Source organism: Piliocolobus tephrosceles, chromosome 5, assembly GCF_002776525.5.
Source record: "Piliocolobus tephrosceles isolate RC106 chromosome 5, ASM277652v3, whole genome shotgun sequence".
NCBI classification, from domain to species: Eukaryota; Metazoa; Chordata; class Mammalia; order Primates; family Cercopithecidae; genus Piliocolobus; species Piliocolobus tephrosceles.
This window is the reverse complement of record NC_045438.1, coordinates 51973149-51994895: the sequence shown is the minus strand read 5'-3', so window position 1 is coordinate 51994895 and position 21747 is coordinate 51973149. Positions and strand designations below refer to the sequence as shown.

General features: G+C 45.9%; 1 protein-coding gene across 4 annotated transcripts in view; it reads right to left on the bottom strand.

Annotated features, from left to right (window-relative positions):
* The window catches only part of MTHFD1L (methylenetetrahydrofolate dehydrogenase (NADP+ dependent) 1 like), a 233309-nt gene extending 212604 nt beyond the window's left edge, over positions 1-20705 (bottom strand). For 2 of the 4 annotated variants that reach the window (XM_023206150.1, XM_023206152.1), the window contains exons 1-6: positions 20340-20705; positions 10489-10573; positions 8968-9018; positions 8826-8879; positions 3750-3874; positions 902-1002 (exon numbers count right to left, since the gene is read on the bottom strand). In XM_023206150.1, the coding sequence (XP_023061918.1) occupies positions 902-1002; positions 3750-3874; positions 8826-8879; positions 8968-9018; positions 10489-10573; positions 20340-20575 (652 nt within the window). In that variant the 5' untranslated portion in view covers positions 20576-20705. Of the gene's footprint in view, positions 1-901; positions 1003-3749; positions 3875-8825; positions 8880-8967; positions 9019-10488; positions 10574-18799; positions 19943-20339 lie in introns of those variants that run through there. The other 2 variants (XM_023206153.1, XM_023206154.1) reach the window with 1 other exon arrangement.
* Positions 20706-21747: the final 1042 nt, after the last annotated feature.

The window sequence follows — 21747 nt, the reverse complement described above, 5'->3', positions numbered from 1 at the left end:
TAAATTTAACAATGAAGAAAGAGAAAATATTCATTTCTATTTCATTGACATAAAAATGCCAAGTCAAGGGGACAGCAATGGAAATTAAGTCCTGACTACTGAAAAGCAAGCTGCTCACCAATAAATCCCAACCTAGGTTCCCGTACCCTAAACTACATCTATTGGCTTCTTCATTTTTCTCTCTCTTTTTTTTTTTTTTTTTTGTTTTTTTGAGGCAGGGTCTTGCTATGTCACCCAGGCTAGAGTGCATTGGTGCAAACATAGCTCACTGTAACCTCAAACTCCTGGGCTCAAGAGATCCTCCCACCTCAGCCTCCAGCATAGCTGGGACTACAGGTGCACATCACCATACCCAGCTAATTTTTAAATTTTTTGTAGAGATAAGGTCTCACTATATTTGCCCAGGCTGGTCTCGACCTGCCCTGAAGTGATCCTCTCACCTTGGCCTTGCCTAGCACTGAGATTATAGGCATGAGCCACTCTGTCTGGCCTCATTTAAGTCTTCAATGTAAATCTTATCTAAGCCTACACATTGACAGATTTAGTAAGCTGCAACTGGAAGCATATTTTACTGTGGTTATTTTGAACTGTTTCACGAGAGAAACTGAGCATGTTTAAAACAGGGCTAATCATTTATCTCAACTAATTTTTCTTTTAATTTATAGGATAGTCTTACTAGAAAAAGTTTCTAGGTATTCATCTGTATCTCCCAAAAGATGAGAAAAATAAAGTCAAAGTGAAATAGCACTTCTATGTTCAATTAGAATCTTCTAGAAACATCTTAAAAGGATATCAGAATAATAATTTTAAAAATTTAATTCTTCCCCAAACAAATCCTTATTTTAAAAAATGTAAATACCAATAAATAGAAAACAGCAGCATTTCTCAAGGAGTATCCTACCTGATTTTTCAAGAAGTTCAATTACAGCTTTGGCAACAGGTGAAACAAAACATTCATGGGCATCCCCTCGCACCAACTTCCCCAGGTTTATGTCTGTTACTCTAAATCAGAAAATAAGGGAGTAGGTTAAGTCAAAGCCCAGTCAAAAAAATCGCTCACATGTAATGTACATATATTAACCCCAAATAACATCCAAGTCAATGTTTGATAGATAGAATACATAAAAATGAATTAAAGACAGCCAGGCACGGTGGCTCACGCCTGTAATACCAGCATTTTGGGAGGCTGAGGCAGGTGGATCACATGAGGTCAGAAGTATGAGACTAGCCTGACCAACATGGCGAAACCTCGACTCTATTAAAAATACAAAAATTAGCTGGGCATGATGGCATGTGCCTGTAATCCCAGCTACTAGGGGACTGAGGCAGGAGGATCGCTTCAACCTGGGAGGCAGAGGTTGCAGTGAGCCGAGATCATGCCATTGCACTCCAGCCTGGGCAACAGAGCGAGACTCCATCTCAAAAAAAAAAAAAAAAAAAACCATAAAAAATGAATTAAAGAGGAAGCAGGCAATAAAGACCATTCATTTTCTAAGGTAGTACCTTAGGAAACTTCACCCTGGCCCTGGCCTTGGGTGTCCTGGTTCTGCCAATATACCGGGACACAGCCTAAGGCCATACAGGGCTTCACTTTACAACTCCAGGGAGCTCCTTTCAACGGACCCCAATGGACTAGCATCCTTAGAGTCACACAACAGCATGGTCTTGCAGTTCACTCAAAACCCAGAACCAATCCTATAAATCTGGAGTCACCCAGTAAGACCTGGGATTGAGGCACAGGTCTGATTTCAACTTGATCTCAATATTTATCTCCTTGAGAAGTCGGGGTGGGAAGCGGTGGGAAAAATGAGTGACCACACAACTTCTGAAGGGTTCTGTGCCTTTCCCTATTCAAATGTAGGACAAAACATTCCACAACTATCTAGCCTAAACTGAGTACGTCAATCCCAGTTAGTAACAGAATGGAGACATTTAGAACCATTTTCATAGTTGTCTCCTTTTACTCTCTGTTGTTGTTGTTTGGTTGGTTGGTTGTTTCCTGGCTGGGCCTCAGCATGAATTCCTCTCCTTCTATGAAAGACTTGAAACTATGCCCTGGAACCTTCAAGTTCTGAAAGTTTTCTCATTGATTAGGACTTCTTCTCCTTTTAAAGTTAGTCTATGACAGGACTGGAGATTGTTGTTGTTTTTTTAAAAAAAATATGTAATTGGTTACTTAAAAATAGAGACGAGGGGCTGGGCACAGTGGCTCACGCCTGTAATCCCAGCACTTTGGGAGGCTGAGGCGGGTGGATCATGAGGTCAGGACATTGAGACCATTCTGGCTAACACGGTGAAACTCCATCTCTACTACAAATACAAAAAATTAGCCAGGTGTGGTGGCGGGCGCCTGTAGTCCCAGCTACTCGGGAGGCTGAGGCAGGAGAATGGTGTGAACCTGGGAGGCAGAGCTTGCAGTGAGTCGAGATCGTGCCACTGCACTCCAGCCTGGGCGACAGAGCAAGGCTCTGACTCAAAAAAAAGAAAAATACAGACGAGGTCTCACTATGTTGCCCAGGCTGGTCTTGACCTCCTGAGCTCAAGTGATCCTCCTGCCTTGGCCTCCCAAAGTACTAGAATTACAGGTGTGAGCCACCCTGCCCGGCCAGGGCTGGAGTTGTTTGTGACACCTTTTCAGCCTGTGTTTGGGCCTACTCAAGTCACAATAAGAGGCTAGAATGGAAGATTGCTGGGTGTCTCAGGGAGGTGGCAGCCTCCCCATCCAGCCCCTGCAGGGTCTACTGGATCTGGAATCTAACTTCATAAATCTGCTTACAACCTATAACCATAAACACATTGTGTTCTTTTTGGCCACAGTACAAAATACTTACTATATTTCCATGGAGCAAAATGGGGTTTTTAATCCCCAGGAAGCATGCTTATCCCCCACTGGAGATGGCCGGTATCCTTTGTTCTATGAAGCTTACGTTACTCTATGACATGAATCACAGCCCAACATTACATTACCCAATAGTTATGATGTTCCCCTCCAAATTTCAAATAAAACCTTGTGTCATTAGGAAAAGTATTTATTTTGCTTTTCTCAACTGGCCTGGGACTAAGACAGAATATGGTACTGCTGGGGAATCCGGTTTCTAAGTTTTTTTCTCTGGTCTGGTAGAATTACCAAGGAAAAATCTCTTAGAAGAGTAGAGCTGGCTAAAGATTGTATAAGTCAGACCGAAACTTATTAAATGAATCTGATAGCGTAAGATTATATGGCACCGAAGCACTATAAAAGGGCTAATGTATTTTCCAAAATATGTAACTTTTGCATGCAGAATTTTAAAAGCCTACAGATGGCCAGGCACAGTGGCTCACGCCTGTAATCCCAACACTTTGGGAGGCTGAGGCAGGTGGATCACGAGGTCAGGAGATCGAGACCGTCCCGGCCAACATGGTGAACCCCATCTCAATAAAAATACAAAAATTAGCCAGGTGTGGTGGCGCATGCCTGTAATCCCAGCTACTCAGGAGGCTGAGGCAGGAGAATCACTTGAACCCAGGAGGCGGAGTTTGCGGTGAGCCGAGATCACGCCACTGTGCTCTAGCCTAGGCAACAGGGTGAGACTCTGTCTCAAAAAAAAAAAAAAAAAATCCTACAGACTCCTGAAATATTTAAAAGAATTTTTTTCATCTAATTACTGACACAGTTGAAATAAATAGGAGAAATTTAGAAAAATAAAAGCAGGCACAATAGAAAAAGTGATTTAGCCATAAAGGTGGATTATTTGATTTTATTTTCTTACCCATCCACATCCTTTTCTGGTTTCAAGGCATTGAGGACTTTGTTGCTAAACAAGTTCTCAGAGATCTGAAGGGCAAGGCCATGTACTCTGGTATCTTCATTAATCTTTAAGATTTCATCTATAATCTAAAGAGAAAACAAAAAACCAAAATAAAAATTAGTTTTGTGAAAATGAGACACAACAAAGGAAGCTTTATATAAAAAGCGGATTCGTGAAAATGCATCTGTTAAAGCTTGCTGTTGTTGTTTTGCTCCTTGTTGAAGACTTGGTGTAAAGCATAAGAAAAAGCCTATTTTTTTCTTTTCATCACATGTATAAAGCTCAAAAAAGAAAAATTAAAAGGGTTGGCTGAATTTTTGTAGTGACTTCTCTGCCCTTCTATGGCTCTACTCTATGCCAGAAAAAGACAAAACAGAACAAAATCAAAGCTCAACAGCTATTAAGGTTTAGATAGACAAAGGACACTTCTCTGTCAACAAGCATACTTTAAGCCAACACACTGCCAGTTTTCATGAAGGATAGGAAACATAAATCTGAAGCCTTCCAACCTGGCCCAGCTAAGCTTGTGCGCTTCAAACACAATGTGTTCAACACAGCTCACTAATGATGACGTCCAAGCGGTCACAGAGGCCCTCGGGTTATCTGGACCTCAATGACACATAAGAAGCCTTTCCAAAGGCTTGTGCTAGAAAAATTCTTAGCATGCACAGCTCCTTTTATGGGAAACACTAAAATAATTCACTATTTAGGAAAAAGACCAAGCTACATTTTGGGAAGCTAATGAATGTCTGGGTGTGTTTCTAAATAAGCAATACTTTGTCCTCTCTGTCTATTTTATGCCAGGAGATAAGATCCTGATTCATCTCACTTAACAAAAATATTTGCTCGTAAGTGAGAAGATACTTATCTTTGCATATAGATCTCACTCAGAGGCTCTGAGGAAGGGTTGGTTTACCATTTTTTTTTCATTGCCTAGCAAAAATCACTACCTGTTAGGGGCAGGGGAAACCATTTGAGGTACAAAATCAGAAAGAAAGCTTTGTTTCATTCATTCAGCATTCTTTCATTCATTCAACAAATGGTTTGACCACCTACTCTGTATCAGTTCTAAGTAAAGGAAATACAGCTATAAACAAAACTGTCCTCGTGGATCTTACACTCTAGTGGAGAAGGGAAGTTCCTCCCTTCCAAATTGTAATAATAATAATAAAATCACTGGAAAGAATAAAGGACATGCAGAAAAATAAAGGTTCAGTGGGGCAAAAGGCTAACAGAGTAATGGGTGGAGGGGTGGTCAGAGGCCACAATATCCAAGCAGAGACCAGAATGAAGTGAAGAAACTGTTGTCACCTGTACCAAGCATTTGGTAGAAGCAACAAATGTCAATACAAATCTTAATTAATACATTGAGGTACTTATTCTTTTTTAATACAATGCCATACAAATTCACTCTATTAGAATTTTCCCAAAGAAAAATAGGGAATAAATGATTCCTTGTCAAAAAATAAGTCAAGGCAAAGGTGCTAAGAACACACATTGTGGAAAGAGAGACTCTTCAATAAATAGCGCTGGGAAAACTGGATATACACACACAGAAGAATGAAACAAGGCCCTCGTTGCTCACCTTCTAAGAAATTCAACTTAAAATGAATTAAAGACTTAATATAAGGTCTCAAACAATAAAACTTCTAGAAGAAAACATAGAGGAAATGCTTCATGACATTGGTCTGAACAAGATTTTTTTGGATACGACCTCAACAAAATAGGCAACGAAAGCAAAAATACACAACTGGGATTAAATCAAACTGAAAACATTCATGGGCAAAAGATGTGAACAGCCATCTTCCAAAGGACATACAAATGGCCTGCAGGTATATGACAAAACACTCAACACCATTAATTATCAGGGAAATGCAAATCAAAATGACAATGAGATATCAAGCTAGAATGGCTATTATCAAAAATCACAATAACAAATGCTGGCGAGGATATGTGGAAAGGGGAGCTTGTACACACTGTTGGTGGGAATGCAGATTAATACAGCCATTAGAGAAAACAGTATGAAGATTCCTCACAAAATTAAAAAAAAACTATCATATGACCCAGCCATTCCCACCACTAGGTATATATGCACGGGAACTGAAGCGACTATGCTGAGAAGCCATCTGCATTTCCGTGTTTATTACAGCACTATTCACAGTAGCCAAGAGATGGAACCAATCCAAGTACCCATTAATGGAGGACAAAGAAAGTGTGGTTTGTATACACAACGGAATATCATTCAACCATAAAAAGGAACGAAATCCTGTCATTTGTGGCAACATGAATGAACCTGGAGGACATAACCTGAAGTGAAATAAGCCAGGTGCAGAAAGGCAAATACCATAGGATGTCACTTACATGTGTAATCTAGGAAAGTTGATCTCATAGAAATAGAGAACAGAATGGAGGTTACCAGAGGCTGGAGAGGGATGGAGGAGGGAAAATGGGGAGAGGTTGGTCAATCAGTAGGTACAAAGTTACACTTAGATAGGAGGAATAAATTCTAGTGCTCTATTACATAGTAGGGTGACTATAGCTAATGACAATGTATTGTATATTTTAAGACAGCTAGAAAAGATCTTGGAAGCTATCACCACAAAGAAATGATAAAGGTTCTAGGTGATGAATGTAACTAACCTGATTCGATCATCATACAACATACCCAAGTACTGAAACATCACACTGTACCCCTCACACGTGCACAATTATTATGTGTCAATTATAAACAACAACAATGAAAATCAAGGGCTATCAATACCAGTGGCAAGGTCAGATGAGGTGGCTCATGCCTGTAATCCCAGCGCTTTGGGAGGCCAGGGAGGGTAGATCACTTGAGGTCAGCAGTTCAAGAACAGCCTGGCCAACAGAGTGAAACCCCATCTCTACAAAAATGCAAAAATTAGCCAGGCATAATGGCAGGTGCCTGTAATCCCAGCTACTTGGAAGGCTGAACGGGGAGCAGAATCACTTGAACATGGGAGGTGGAAGTTGCAGTGAGCGGAGATCGCGCCATTGTACTCCAGCCTGGGTGACAGACTGAGACTCCGTCTCAAAACAAACAAACAAACAAAACAACCAGTGGCAAAACAACCTAAAGAAAAGCAAATTGCAGCTGGGCGAGGCGGCTCAAGCCTGTAATCCCAGCACTTTGGGAGGCAGAGGCAGGCCATCACCTGAGGTCAGGAGTTTGAGACCAGCCTGGTCAACATGGTGAAACCGTGTCTCTACTAAAAATACAAAAAAATTAGCCAGGCATGGTGGCAGGTGCCTGTAATCCCAGCTACTTGGGAGGCTAAGGCAGGAGAATGACTTGAACCTGAGAGGTAGAGGTTGTAGTGAGCCAAGATTACACCACTGTACTCCAGCCTGACAGAGCGAGACTCCATCTCAAAAAAAAAAAAAAGAAAGAAAGAAAAGCAAATTCCACTGCAGACAGTGGGTATCCTGCAAATGAACAACAACCTCCTTTGCATGCTGTCACTGCTGGTATCACAGGTATTTGTTACATATTTAACACTTCATATTTGTACCATGCTACAATGTACAAAGTGTACAATGCTACAATTGTACACTTAGGCAAGTGTGGCAAACACTTATCGCCCAATATACTGTTTCCTTTCTCTTCTTAGTAATAAACTCTTGATTTTTAGCTTGCTAATAAATGACCTAAGGCTTCCTGGTATAAAAACTACACTTCCCAGCCTCCCTTGCAGTTGGTCAGGCAACTAGGTAGAGGACAACTGAATGGATGCAGAACTGCGACTTTCAGGAAATGTCTTTAAAGACAGCAGGGACCTGTCTTTGTCCTTCCTTTTTCTTGTTGATGACAATGAACTTTACCTGAGCCCTGTGATCCTTGAAAAGAGGGAAGGTTAATAAATCCCCTTGCCCTCTGTGTACTGCAAAGAACTGCCCTTCCCCATAGGACTCAGATGCCCCCTTGTTTACATAGTACAAGGCCAGATACAAACTCTACAAATTCCCATTCTTTGTCTCACAAATGACTAGCAGACCTGCTGGGCCTCACTGATCAATCAGAACAAAGTGCTTGTTAACCAAACCACAAAGGTGGCAAAGCAGAGGGACAGGAGCCCAAGCTCCTACGACTTGGTGATGTCATCAACCAAGGACTGCCTACTTCCAAACTTTATTCATGTCCCAGAAAAATACACTTCTAGGCTGGGCACAGTAGCTCACACCTGTAATCCCAATACTTTGGGAGGCCGAGGCGGGTGGATCACCTGAGGTCAGGAGTTCAAGACCAGCCTGGCCAAAATGGTAAAACCCCGTCTCTACTAAAAATACAAAAATTAGCCGGGCGCGGTGGCTCACACCTGTAATCCCAACATTTTAGGAGGCCGAGGCGGGTGGATCACCTAAGGTCAGGAGTTCAAGACCAGCCTGGCCAAAATGGTGAAACCCCGTCTCTACTAAAAATACAAAAATTAGCCGGGTGTGGTGGCACGCACCTGTAATCCCAGCTACTCAGGGGGCTGAGGCAGGAGAATCACTTGACCTGGGAGGCGGAGGTTGTAGTGAGCTGAGATGGCACCATTGCGCTCCAGCCTAGGCAACAAGAGTGAAACTCTATCTCAAAAAAAAAAAAGAGAGAGAGAGAAATAAACTTGTACGTTATTTAAGATTCCATTATTTGAGGTTTTCTATCACCTGAAGCCAGTAGGAAGAAAAGCTAACCACAGAAGGGCTGGGCCCTGGCACAGGGATTTGTGGCCCGAGGTCTAGTTTCCTTGCCTCAGCCTGACAATTTCCACTAGATGACGCTGCCACCACAGCTGAGGAAACACAACTGAACTCAACAAGTTGCAGCTCAAGTCTTCGGTAGAAATATACAAATGATCAGGAACAAGGATATCATGAAGCATTTACCCTAGAGAAAAGAAGTGAACTCTTCCCTCTAACATTCAGCCACAAGCAAAGGTTAGATCTGTCCCAGCTACCACTAAGAGATGCCATGGGCCTATTAAGTCTTAAGAGGAAAGAAGCAGCAAGAGTTTAGAGCTCTTTCATTATTACCTCGGCTTCACTGCTATCTGGAGGGAGGCAAATGTGAGTGATGTTCAGACCAGTCTGAAAAAGGAACACAAGGTTATTCGTCACTATAAGAGAATGTATTGTTAAAAGTTATAATGAGTTTTTAAAAAGCAACAGTCCTCACCTCCTCAGCCAAATTCTGGTTGATTTCCTGCATCAAGTTGTCGTCACCTGCCTTAGGAGAGTAAAAACAACATAACAACATAAAAATAGCTTGAAAAGGCATAAAAGATAATCCAGAGATGAATCTTGTGATTACAGATGATCTAATTACAAAGATAATAAGGAAGGTGCAGAAAAACAATCTTGCTGCTTATAAAAAGGGACTCGTGGCCAGTATTTAACAGAGTAATTCTTCAGGCCTTCAAATTATGTCACTTTTTTAAGGAAAATAATATCCCTCCTATTAGAAGACATACATAGTAAAATAGCCAGCTTCCCTCTCTAAAAATGAGGATGCTGACTGGGCACAGTGGCTCATGTCTGTAATCCCAGCACTTTGGGAGGCTGAGGCGGTGGACTGCTTGAGCCCAGGAGTTCAAGACCAGCCTGGGCAACATGCTGAAACCCCATCTCTACAAAAAAACGAAAATTAGCCGGGTGTGATGGTGCGTGCCTGCAGTCCTAGCTACTCAGGAGGCTGAGGTGGGAGGATTGCTTGAGCCCAGGAGGTCAAGGCTGTGGTGAGCCAAGATTATGTCACTGCACTCCAGCCCAGGCAACAGAGCAAGACCCCATCACAAAAAGAAGCCAAAAAATGAGAACACCAAAGGTAGGAGTTGAAATCGTTTGCTTTTGGATGGAAAGCCAGGGAGTCAGTAGATTCCCAAGAGGCCCGAGCCCTAATCTAATTTTCTTTCTATTGTTCTAACTTGCCTTTCTTTGTAATGAGATGTGGATACAGATCCCAGAGAATGTAAGTAACTTGAGCACAGCTCTGTCATCCTGAAATACGCAGCACGGCAGCATGATGGAACCAGAGGCTGCTATTTTGATAACCTAAGTGCATGCCAAGCCCCGCGGTAGCAGCCCAACTGTCGGGCTGTGTTTGCTTCCAGGCTTGGCTCACCTCGTTATTTCTCGGCACCTGCCATCACACAAGTGTGCCAATCAGGATGGCAACTGGAGCCAACTGTGGCTCAGAACCAGGGACTGCAGCCAAAAGAAATATGTGGAATGCAAAGTTCTTTTGACAGGGTAATGACTTTTGTCCCATTAAGTTTACGGCAGGTTTTAAAAGATAGAGTGAAAAGATTACCAAATACTCATGTTTCATCTAGCATCTGCCTCCATTGAAACAAAGTGGGACTTTTTCCCCCAGCACCTTCAAATCACATTTGGTAAGCATTTGTGAGCACACATGGACCACGATATATCCTGTGTAATGCAATGCACGTAAGTGCCTATCTCCTAGACCTCTGAAAGCTACTCATACCTCAGAGAGGAAAAGTCACACAAGAAGACACTCTGAAGCAGAGCAGTACTTCACCCACGACCCCAAAGAAGCAAAAGACCAAAGAAAACAGCATTGCCAACTGAGCCCTCTCCTCTTTGGCAAGAAATGCAGGTGCTCTTTTGCATACAATCATTTTCTTAATTGAAAGTCATCCTAAAATAGTAGGACTGAACCTTGTTCTCAGCTTACCTGGATAATTGCAAGAACCGGCTTGAAGGCAGGGTTTTTTTCTTGCAATAAACTTAGAACTTCTTTTGAATTCTGAATGACTTCTCTACATTGAGAAAGAAAAACAACATTGTGATTTCTTGGTTAATGAGTAGAAAGGACTGACACGACACATTTTCTCAGAAAGTTCATTCCTCCAAGTGAAAATAACTAGACCACAGAAGGACACACTCCAAGTGTACAGCATGGAGTGGGGAGGCAGCATAACAATGAAATCAAGACACTAACTCAAGGTAAAATGTGGCAATCCAGTTGTTAAACTATGCAGAGGGAAACAAACTAGATGTTTACAATAATTTTCTAGGGGTGAATTTTTCTCTTGTATTTTCCAAGTTTACTATAATAAAAATTTCGGGTTTCTACTTTAAATAATCCCTTTCCTCCACCATACTCCGCTGCCATCCTCCCAAAACCCTCAGTATGGGTCCATGGGGAAAGCAAATAAAGTGGGAAGAGGGAAGTGAAGACAGGGGATTGGCGGGGTGAAGACAGGGGGCTTGCTGTTGGACAAAAACATTAAGATCCAGGTCCTGGAATTTAAAGAAGGAATCAGGTAAGGAAGGAAATGAAGGAGAGGAAAGTTCAGAAACACTGAAGACCCACTTTGGTAACACTATGAAAGCCTCCTAGGGAGAGAGAGAGAGAGCTTCTCAGTCCTCTGAGAATCCACAACATAGTCTGCACCTGTACCTCCCATATGCCCAGCAGCAGCCACCTTCACCTCCCGCCTCTGAGGAAGGTGCCGGCCTGGGGTGAGCAGGCCTAGGTAAAAGTGATAGAAGCCCTGGCATGGTGGCATGCACCTGTAGTCCCAGGACTTTGAGAGGCCAAGGCGGGAGGACTGCTTGAGGCCAGGAGTTTGAGACCAGCCTGGGTAACATAACAAGATCCCATCTCTATAAAAAATTTAGCTGGGCGTGGTGGCACATGCCTGTGGTCCCAGATACTTGGGAGGCTGAAGCTGGAGGACTGCTTGAGCCCATGAGTTTGAGGCTGTGGTAAGCTATGACTGCACCACTGCACTCCAGCCTGGGTGGCAGAGCAAGACTCAATTTCTTTTTTAAAAAAGAAAAATAAATAAATAAATAAATAAATAAAAAGGCCAGGCACAGTGGCTTATGCCTGTAATCCCAGCACTTTGGGAGGCCAAGGAGGGCGGACACAAGGTCAGGAGTTCGAGACCACCCTGGCCAATATGGGGAAACCTCATCTCTATCAGAAATACAAAAATTAGCTCGGCATGGTGGTGGGCACCTGTAATCCCAGCTACTCAAGAGGCTGAGGCAGGAGAATCGCTTGAATCTGGCAGGCAGAGGTTATAGTGAGCCGAGATCATGCCGCTGCACTCCAGCCTGGGCAACAGAGCAAGACTCCGTATCAAAAAAAAAAAAGAAAGAAAGAAAGTGTTAGGAGCTCAGCTCTTTCTGGAATCTTCTGGGATGAGCGACTGCAGAGGTTAACTTCGCCACCACCCTGTGGTATGTTCTCAGCAGCACATGAGCACTGGGTGCTGGCTTTTTCCCTTCAAAACAGACCAAAGGTGCAGCCACAGCAGCCCCCAGGCTTCAGTGCTAAGACCACCTTTACATTTTGCTTTCAGTCTCCGACAGGGTCTTGCACCGCACCTAACAGAAATGCAGGGCGAAGAAGTTCCAGGCAATGCCATCAACAGTACATTGCCAAGAGCAGAAAGGCACTGGGAAGCTTTCCCCAGTTTTCAGAGAGACACAGCTGACAAATGGAACCGGAGGCACTGTAGTTCCCAGACGGGGCTTTAGAGGAGAGAGCTGCTCAGACTCACAACCAGGACCAGCCTTTCTACTGCCAGCTGGGTTGGAACAGATGGACTGGGTGCAGGCAACTGTCTATAACCTGGGAACATTTCAGTTAGTTTTGTTTGGAAACACTTGGGATAAAGCTACTTCATTCCCAGGGAATTAATTGTATTATTGTGCTGAATAAATGTGACCATATGGGAAAGTTTACAAATCACCTTATAAATAAGCACTAAAATCCATCCATCCAATAATGGGTGACTGAGGCCCATATGCCATGCTCTTCCCAGCCTGTTGTGACTGTTAATTTGGCTATGCCAGGTTCTTATTTTTGTCTGGGTCCAGGAAAGCACTGGAGTGTGGGTCCCAAGCGGCTCATGGTATAAAGATCACTGGAGAGTTCGGTAAAAATAAAGGTTCCGGGCCAGGTGCAGCGGCTCACACCTGTAATCCCAGCGCTTTGGGAGGTCAAGGTGAATGGATTGCTTGAGGTCAGGAGTTCAAGACCATCCTGGCCAACATGGTGAAACCCTGTCTCTAGTAAAAATACAAAAATTAGCCAGCCATGGTGGTGCACGCCTGTAATCAATCCCAGCTACTCAGGAGGCTGAGGCAGGAGAATCACTTGAAGCCGGGAGGTGGAGGCTGCAGTGAGCCAAGATGGTGCCACTGCACTCTAGCTGGGTGACAGAGCGAGACTCTGTCTCAAAAAAAATAATGGTTCTGGTGTTTCACCCCAGAAAGATTGATTCAACGTGTCTCAGTAGAGCCCAGAAATGCGCATTTTTAATAGAGTCCAGGTAGTTCTGAGACACTAAGTGGAAATACGGCCCAGGACTGGTACTGGACATTTCGTTTACTAGCATGGGCAATAGTTTCTAAGACCCTCAGTTTCCTCATCTGCAAAACAGGTATACTACAGTGGCTCTTTCCCTTTTTTCTTATAAATGTACACATTTGTTTTTTTCTGTGCCCCAAAGCTACCCTTAAACACTAAAAACATTCATACTAACAGCAATAATATTCTCAGGAACATAGTCTTGATCCATTCAGAGTTGATGAAAGGAACACTTCTTTTTATATTTCTGAGACAGTCTCACTCTGTCGCCAGGCTGGAGTGCAGTGGCGCGATCTTAGCTCACTGCAACCTCCGTCTCCCAGGTTCAAGCAATTCTCCTGCCTCAGTCTCCCAAGTAGCTGGGACTACAGGCACACGCCACCATGTATTTTTAGTAGAGACAGGATTTCATCATGTTGGCCAGGGTGGTCTCGATCTCTTGACCTTGTGATCTGCCCACCTCAGTCTCCCAAAGTGCTGGAATTACCGGGGTGAGTCACCTCACAGGGCTGAAAGGAACACTTCTATAGGTAAGTTGGCAATCATCAAGAAGTAATTAGACTTTTAAAATAGTTGGGGGTGGGGGCTGGGTGCAGTGGCTCATGCCAGTAATCCTAGCACTTTGGGAGGCTGAGGTGAGAGGATCACTTGAGCTCAGGAGTTCAAGGCCAGCCTGGGCAAGAGAGCAAGACCTGGTCTCTACCAAACAAAACAAAACAAAACAAAACAAAACAAAACAAAACAAAACAAAGGTTGGGGGTTGGATGTGGATAGAAAAAAAAGTATACGCATACATCATTTTTTGTGCTTTGCTTTATTGCAATTTACAGATACTGTGTTTTTCTACAAATTGAAAGTTTGTGGTAACCTGTGTTTTAAGTCTACGGGAGTCATTTTTCCTATGGCATCTGCTCGCTTCGTTCACATTTTGATAATTCTTGCTTTCAAACTTTTTCATTTTTAGTATGTTTGTTACGGTGATGTGTGACTGACGATCTTTGATGTTACTATTGTAATTGTGTTGGCTGAACCGTGGCCATGATGGTTCATGATGGTGTGTGTTCTGACTGCTTCACTGGACTGGCTGTTGCCCCTTCTCTCTCCCACTCCTCTGGCCTCCCTATTCTCTGAGAAACAACAGTATTGAAATTAGGACAATAAGTAACTACAATAGCCTCTAAGTGTTCAAGTGAAGAGTAGTAGGTCTCTCACTTTAAATAAAAACCTAGAAATAATTAAACTTAGTGAGGAGGGCGTGTTGAAAACCAAGACAAGACAAGTCAAAAGCTAGGCCTCTTGTGCCAAACAGCCAAGCTGTGAATGTGAAGGAAAAGCTATTGAAGAAATTTAAAAGTGCTACTCCCGTAGACACACAAATGATAAGAAAACAGCCTTATTAGGCTGGGCGCAGTGGCTCACGCCTGTAATCCCAGCATTTTGGGAGGCCGAGGTGGGCGGATCACAAGGTCAGGAGTTGGAGACCAGCCTGGCCAACATGGTGAAACCCCGTCTCTACTAAAAACAAAAAAATTAGCAGGGCATGGTGGTACATGTCTATAATCCCAGCTACTCGGGAGGCTGAAGCAGGAGAATTTATTGAACCCGGGAGGCAGAGGTTGCAGTGAGCAGAGATCGCACCACTGCACTCCAGCCTGGGTGAAAGAATGAGACTCTATCTCAAAAAATAAAATAAAATAAAATAAAATAAAATAAAATAAAATAACAACAAAGGATTTATAAAATTATAGTAGTTAGGCCAGGCGCGGTGGCTCACACCTGTAATCCCAGCAATTTGGGAGGCTGAAGAGGGCAGATCACGAGGTCAGGAGTTCAAGATCAGCCTGGCCAATATGGTGAAACCCCGTCTCTACTAAAACTACAAAAATTAGCCAGGTGTGATGGCATGCACCTATAGTCCCAGTTGCTCAGGAGGCTGAGGCAGGAGAATCACTTGAACCCGAAAGGCGGAGGTTGCAGTGAGCCACGATCTCAGCACTGCAATCACCCCGGGTGACAGAGCAAGACTCCATCTCAAAAAAAAAAAAAAGATTACAGTAGTTGGTATCAAGTACTTGGTAAAGCAGTTGCAAGGTTTGAAAGGATTGATGCCCATTTTGAAAGAAGTCCTACTGTGGGTAAAATGTTACCATTTTCTCTGTAGCATGCAGTACTACAGAGAAATCTTCCATGAAAGAGAGTTCCATCAGTGCAACAAACCTCATTGTCTTACTTTAAGAAACTGCCACAGCCACCCTAACCTTTAGCAGTCACCCTGATCAGTCAATAACCATCAACAATATCTAGGCACAATCCCCCACCAGCTCACTGGCATTTCTTGGCAATAAAGTATTTTTAAATTCAGGTATATATATCTGTAAGTTTTTTTTTTTTTTTTTTTTGAGACAGAGTCTCATTCTGTTACTCAGGTTGGAGTGCAGTGGTGAGCCTCCCCACAACCTCCACTTCCTGGGTTCAAGTGATTCTCCTGCCTCAGCCTTCCAAGTAGCTGAGACTACAGGCGCACACCACCATGCCCGGCTAATTTTTGTGTTTTTAGTAGAGACGGAGTTTCACTACGCTAGCCAGACTGGTCTCGAACTCCTGACCTAGTGGTCTGCCCGCTTCAGCCTCCCAAAGTGCTGGGATTACAGTCATGAGCCACAGCACCCGGCCTTATCTATGGGTTTTTTTAAGGCAAAAAGCTATTGCATACTTAATAGGCTACAGTATTGTCTAAACATAACTTTTGTATGCACTGGGAAACTACAAAATTTGTGTGACTCGTTTTACTGCGATATTCCCCTTATTGCAGTGGTCTGCAACTGAAGGCACAATATCTTAGGTGTGCCTGTACAGGTGTGTAAAGGAGTTCAACGCTATTACCACCCCAGCTAATAACACAAAATAGGTTCATGCTCACCACAACTTGTTATATGTGTAATGTTTCATTCTTTGGGGTTACTCATTCCTACAGTGACAAACAAAGCGAGAAAGAAAAAGGAGTAATTAGGCTCAATAAATCCAAAAAGTAGCATAAATGTTTCCAATCAGAGATTTTCATGTCCCTGGAGGAGAAAAATGGCCTTGTGAGCTTCCACTTTGAGGACAGTGGGAAGGAATGTGAGCTCTCTAGCTAGGCTGCCATGTGTAGCTAAAACTCAGAACTAAGCCATCAGCAGCAGCTTTGTTATTTTCACCATTACTGTGAATATTATACGGAATGTATTATTACTGGCCAGGGGCAGTGGCTCATGCTCGTAATCCCAAGACTTTGGGAGGCCGAGGTGGGTGGATCACTTGAGGTCAGGAGTTCGAGACTAGCCTGGCCAACATGGTGAAACCCTGCTCTACTAAAAATACAAAAATTAGCTCGGTGTGGAGGCTGAGGGATTATGGTCATCTAGTCCCATCACCAGGAACAACAGGTCACTATGCTTTTGAGGGAGCTCATTCTTTAACTTTTCTGACCTAATACACTTCAGCTCCTGGATCTCTATTCCAGGTGACTTCTAGCTGACTCACGCCCCCACCCACTTTGCTCCAATCCTCGGGGAATCAATTCAGGGCTAGAGAGTTTTAGTAAACCATGCACATAACTCAATTGAAAGGTACAATATAGCCAGGCGCGGTGGCTCAAGCCTGTAATCTGTGCACTTTGGGAGGCTGAGGCAGAACGATCACTTGAACCCAGGAGTTTGAGACCAGCCTAGCCAACATAGTGAGACCTCATCTCTACAAAAATAAAATTGCAGCCATAAAAAAGGACGAGTTCATGTCCTCTACAGGGACATGGAAGAAGCTGGAAACCATCATCCTCAGCAAACTAACACAGGAACAGAAAACCAAACACCACATGTTCTCACTCATAAGTGGGAGCTGAACAACAAGAACACATGGACATAGGGAGGGGAACATCACACAGCGGGGTCTGTCAGAGGGTGGGGGAAAGGGTAGGGAGAGCATTAGGACAAATACCTAATGCATGCAGGGCTTAAAACCTAGATGACAGGTTGATAGGTGCAGCAAACCACCATGGCACATGTATACCCATGTAACAAACATGTAACAAACCTGCACGTTCTGCACAAGTTTCCCAGAACTTAGAGTAAAATAAAAATAAAAGTTATGTTTACCCTATACTGCCATCTATTAAGTGTGCGATAGCATTATGTCTAAAAAATGTACATACCTTAATTAAAAATACTTAATTGCAAAAATAAAAAATAAAAAGGTCTCACTCCATTGCCCAGGCTGGAGTGCAGTAGTGCAAACTTCACTCACTGCAGCCTTAACCTCCTGGGCTCAAGTGACCCTCCTGCCTCAGCCTTCTGAGTAGCTGAGACTACAGGCATGCACCATGCCCAGTTAATTTTTCAAAATTTTTTGTAGAGATGGTTGTCTCACTATGTTGCCCAGGCTGGTCTTGAACTCCTGGGAATGTGATCATACCACTTTGGCCTCTCAAAGTGCTGGGATTACAGGCATGAACCATGGAGCCTGGCCTAAATTTGTCTTTTCTTTCGTTATAAATGTACCTACTAATAATTTTGATTTTGCCTCTAGGCTGACTAAACCTAAAATATTTACTATCTGGCCCATTATACAAAAAGTCTGCGGACCCCTGGCTTAGTGAATTGTAAAAATATTGCTGGGCGCGGTGACTCACACCTGTAATCCCAGCACTTTGGGAGGACAAGGCAGGCGGATCACGAGGTCGGGAGTTTGAGACCAGCCTGGCCAACATGGTGAAACCCCGTCTCTACTAAAAATACAAAAATTAGCCAGCCATGGTGGTGCAAACCTGTAATCCCAGCTACTCAGGAGGCTGAGGCAGAAGAATCACTTGAACCCGGGAGACGGAGCTTGCAGTGAGCCGAGATTGTGCCACTGCATTCCAGCCTGGGCGACAGAGTGAGATTCCATCTCAACAAAAAGTAACAGCCACCATTTCTTGAGGAACTTGTCTTGTATGTGACAGTCCTGGGCTATGTATTTTGCACGTGTTCTCTCACATAATTGTTTCCATAACCCCTTGAGGTAGGTACTGTTACTCCTCCCATTTTCCTGAAGGAATTGAGTTTGGGGAACCCAGAGGTTAGGGACTAACCTCTCTACTCATCTCTAAGGCAGTCATGGCTTTAAACCTAAAAGTATGCATGAATAGGCCAGGCCTGATGGGTCATGCCTGTAATCCCAACATTTTGGGAGGCCGAGGCAGTCGGATCACCTGAGGTCAGGAGTTCGGGACCAGCCTGGCCACCATGGTGAGACATCCTGTCTCTACTCAAAATACAAAAATTAGCCAGGCGTGCTGGCGCGCTCCTGTAATCCTAGCTACTCGGGAGGCTGAAGCAGGAGAATCCCTTGAACCTGGGAGGTGGAGGTGCGGTGAGCCAAGATCGTGCCATTGTACTCCAGCCTGGGCGACAGAGCAAGACTCCGTCTCAAAAAAAAAAAAAAAAGTATGAATAAAACCCACAGATGACCCCACATCTTGATGCATTCCTTCTGTAACCATTTCACAAATGCCTATTACATGCTGGGCACTCTCTCCAGGACCTAGGATATAACACCAAAGAGACAGCTGTCTTTCACGAAGCTCATATTCCAGGTGGGTGAGACAGACAAGAAATGAGCAAACAAGGAAGTTTCAGGTAACCTAGAAAATAAAACAACATGACGGGAGGGGGTGTTTTTTGCCGCCTATCCTGGCCTCAGACTAACTGGTAAGACGAGTCTCAGCAACGTGCAGGTTAAAACCTAATGACCTGGCGTGTAATTAATACCAGCGCTTTGGGGGCAGGGACGATGACTTGAGCCCAGGAGTTCAAGACCAGCCTTGGTAACAGAGTGAGACCCTGCCTCTACAAAAATACAATTATCCGGGCATGGGAGCGCACACCTGTGGTCCCAGTTACTCTGGTGGCTAAGGTGGGAGGATCGCTTGAGCCCAGGAGGCGGAGGCTGCCCACTGAACTCCAGCCTGAGCAACAGAGGGAGATTCCATTTCTAAAACAAAAAGAAAAAGAAGACAGAGAACAAGGCAAACTAAATGAACGCCCCCTTAAAATCATCCGCCACATAATAAAGAGCCTAGGAAACGTATTTTACTACTGAGGCAGGGGAGAAGGGAAGTGGGGAGGAAAATGGGAGAGCAGAGGGAGGAAGGAAAGGCAGAAAGAAAGGCAAGCAGGCAATGACCTTAAGAAAAAAGGCTAGAGGGAAAGGGAAGAGGATGTGAATGGAGGAGGTGGGTCGCTTGCTGGGGAAACTGCATCCTGGAATTCGTTCCTAATCTCAGTTCGGAGGCAGGCGGAAGGGGCTTTCTCGCCACCTCCACGTTGTCCCGAGGGGCTCGCCCTGCAAGGCCCGAGACCTGGGCGCCCCTCTCGGCGAGGGCGGGGAAGGCTGGGGCCCAGGGGCTGGGACTGGGACGGGAACGGCCCGGTCCAGGGCTCCCAGTTCGCTCTGGGTCCGCAGAGAACCCTGCAAACTCAGCTGCGCGGGGACTCCCTGCGCGCTGCAAGACGGAGCTGGAAACCAGCGCTGAGACCTCTCCGACTACCCCGGCGGCTGCCCCAGAGGCCCGGCTCCACCTTTGCCGTTCCGGGAAAAGCGGACGTCAGCCACAGACCCCAGCCCCGCAGGAGGGACGGCGCGCGGGGAGGGGCGGCACGCGGGGAGGGGCGCACAACACCAAGGAGGTTCGTGCGGGCGGCGCTGGGCCCGAGCCCGCCTCTTCCGAGCCCCGCTTGCCCGCCCCGAACCCCAGGCCAGCCGGCGCGCGGAGCCGCAGCCCCGCCCTCCTCCTCCTTCTCGCCCCCTCCCCCGGTTTCCGCCGCAGCCGCACCGCCCCTTTACCGTCTGGGTCGCGCCCGGCGCCATTGCATCAGAGCCGCCGGCCGGCTGCGCACGTGGAGTCGGGCGTGCGGTCCGTGCCGCTGGGCGTCCATCGGGGATGCCCACGCCCGCCTGCGCTGCGGGCCGGGTCGGGTCCTGGATCCCCGGTTCTCCGCCAGCGCGCCCGGCCGCAGTCCCCAAGCCCGCATTTCCCGACACACTGCCCGGCGCCCCTAACGAGTTGGCACCAAACACTCGCAGCCCCGCGCCCCGCTCCCCACCGCGGCCCCGGGCGCTCCGCTACTGGGTCGGGGCCGCAGCCGCTGGAGACCGAGCCAGGGGCCAGACCCGACACTCACCTGACGATCGAGTCCCGCGCCGCGGGCGTTCGGCCGCCGGGGCTGCGGCTGCTCCGGGCCTGGCCATCCAGCAGCCGCCGCTGTCCAAGCAGGTCCTCCCGGCTACCGCTGCCGCCGCCGCCGCCGCCGCCGCCGCCGCTGCTGGCGCGACAGGGCACACGGAGGCGGAGCGGCGGGCCCGGGGGATGGGGCGGGCGGCGGAGCTGGCGCAGGACGAGCGGCAGGCGCGTGCCCATGGCGCGAGGCGGCGGGTCCTCAGGGGACACGGAGCTGCGGCTGCCGAGGGCGGCGTGGCGCGTGCCAGGCGAGCTGGCGGCGGCTGGAAGAACCTGGCGCTTCCTCCTCGTCCGCAGGGACCCCTAGGGGGCACTGCACCCGGCGGCCGTGACGTGCGGAGGGCGGGGGCCTGGGAGCCGCTGGCCGGGATGTCACGGCTTGGGGCACTTTGGTTTGGTTGGCTGTACCAGACAGAGGGTGGGGTGCGGAATGAGGCTCAGACCCTGCCCTGAGACTTTGCCTCCCTCCCTTCAGCCTGAAAGGCTGAGGTGACCCTTGGTACTCAGGGCCGCAAGTTTAGACGGAAGGGCTTGGATTTACTGTACTGGAGGTGGCCTGAGGATAAGAGGCTTTGTAACTTTAGGCAGGGGCACTTAATCTCGGTGAGCTTGCGGGGCTTCGTCAGTGCTCTATCTCTTCAGAGCACAGAGATAACAATGGTCTTCTTAAAACCTTAAAAGGATTTTATAGTCCTGATTGGTTCCAGGGCCCCTCCAGGGGAACCACGTCCACAGATGCTCAAGTCCTTGGTGAAAAAAAAAACAAAAGTATTGGCATATCACCTATATTCCCTAAGTCCTCACCTAACATTGTGGAGGGGTTCTTGGAAACTGAAACTTTAAGCCAAATGACTGTAAGGAAACCAGTTTGACCAAAAGCTAATTGATATGAGTGAAGTTCCTACAACATATCTGTGGTCACAAAATCGCTCCTAAACTTACAAATAAAGACCGGAACCCTTCTAATATTAAACATTGAAATAAGTGTGAGCCATGCATACATTTAAGAAAAGTTTTTGGCTCACGCCTATAATCCCAGCACTTTGGGAGGCTGAGGTGGGCAGATCACTTGAGGCCAGGAGTTCAAGACCAGCTTGGCCAACATGGTGAAAGCCCATCGCAACTAAAAATACAGAAAATTGGCTGGGTGTGGTGACACGTGCCTGTATTCCCAGCTACTCAGGAGGCTGAGGCAGGACAATCGCTTGAACCCAGGAGACAGAGGTTGCAGTGAGCCAAGATCATGCCACTGTACTCTAGCCTGGGCGACAGAGCACAGGTCTGTCTCAAAGAAAAAAAAAAAAAACAAGTTTTTCTTTTTAAAAAGCACTCCCTATCCCCCCGCTTAGAGA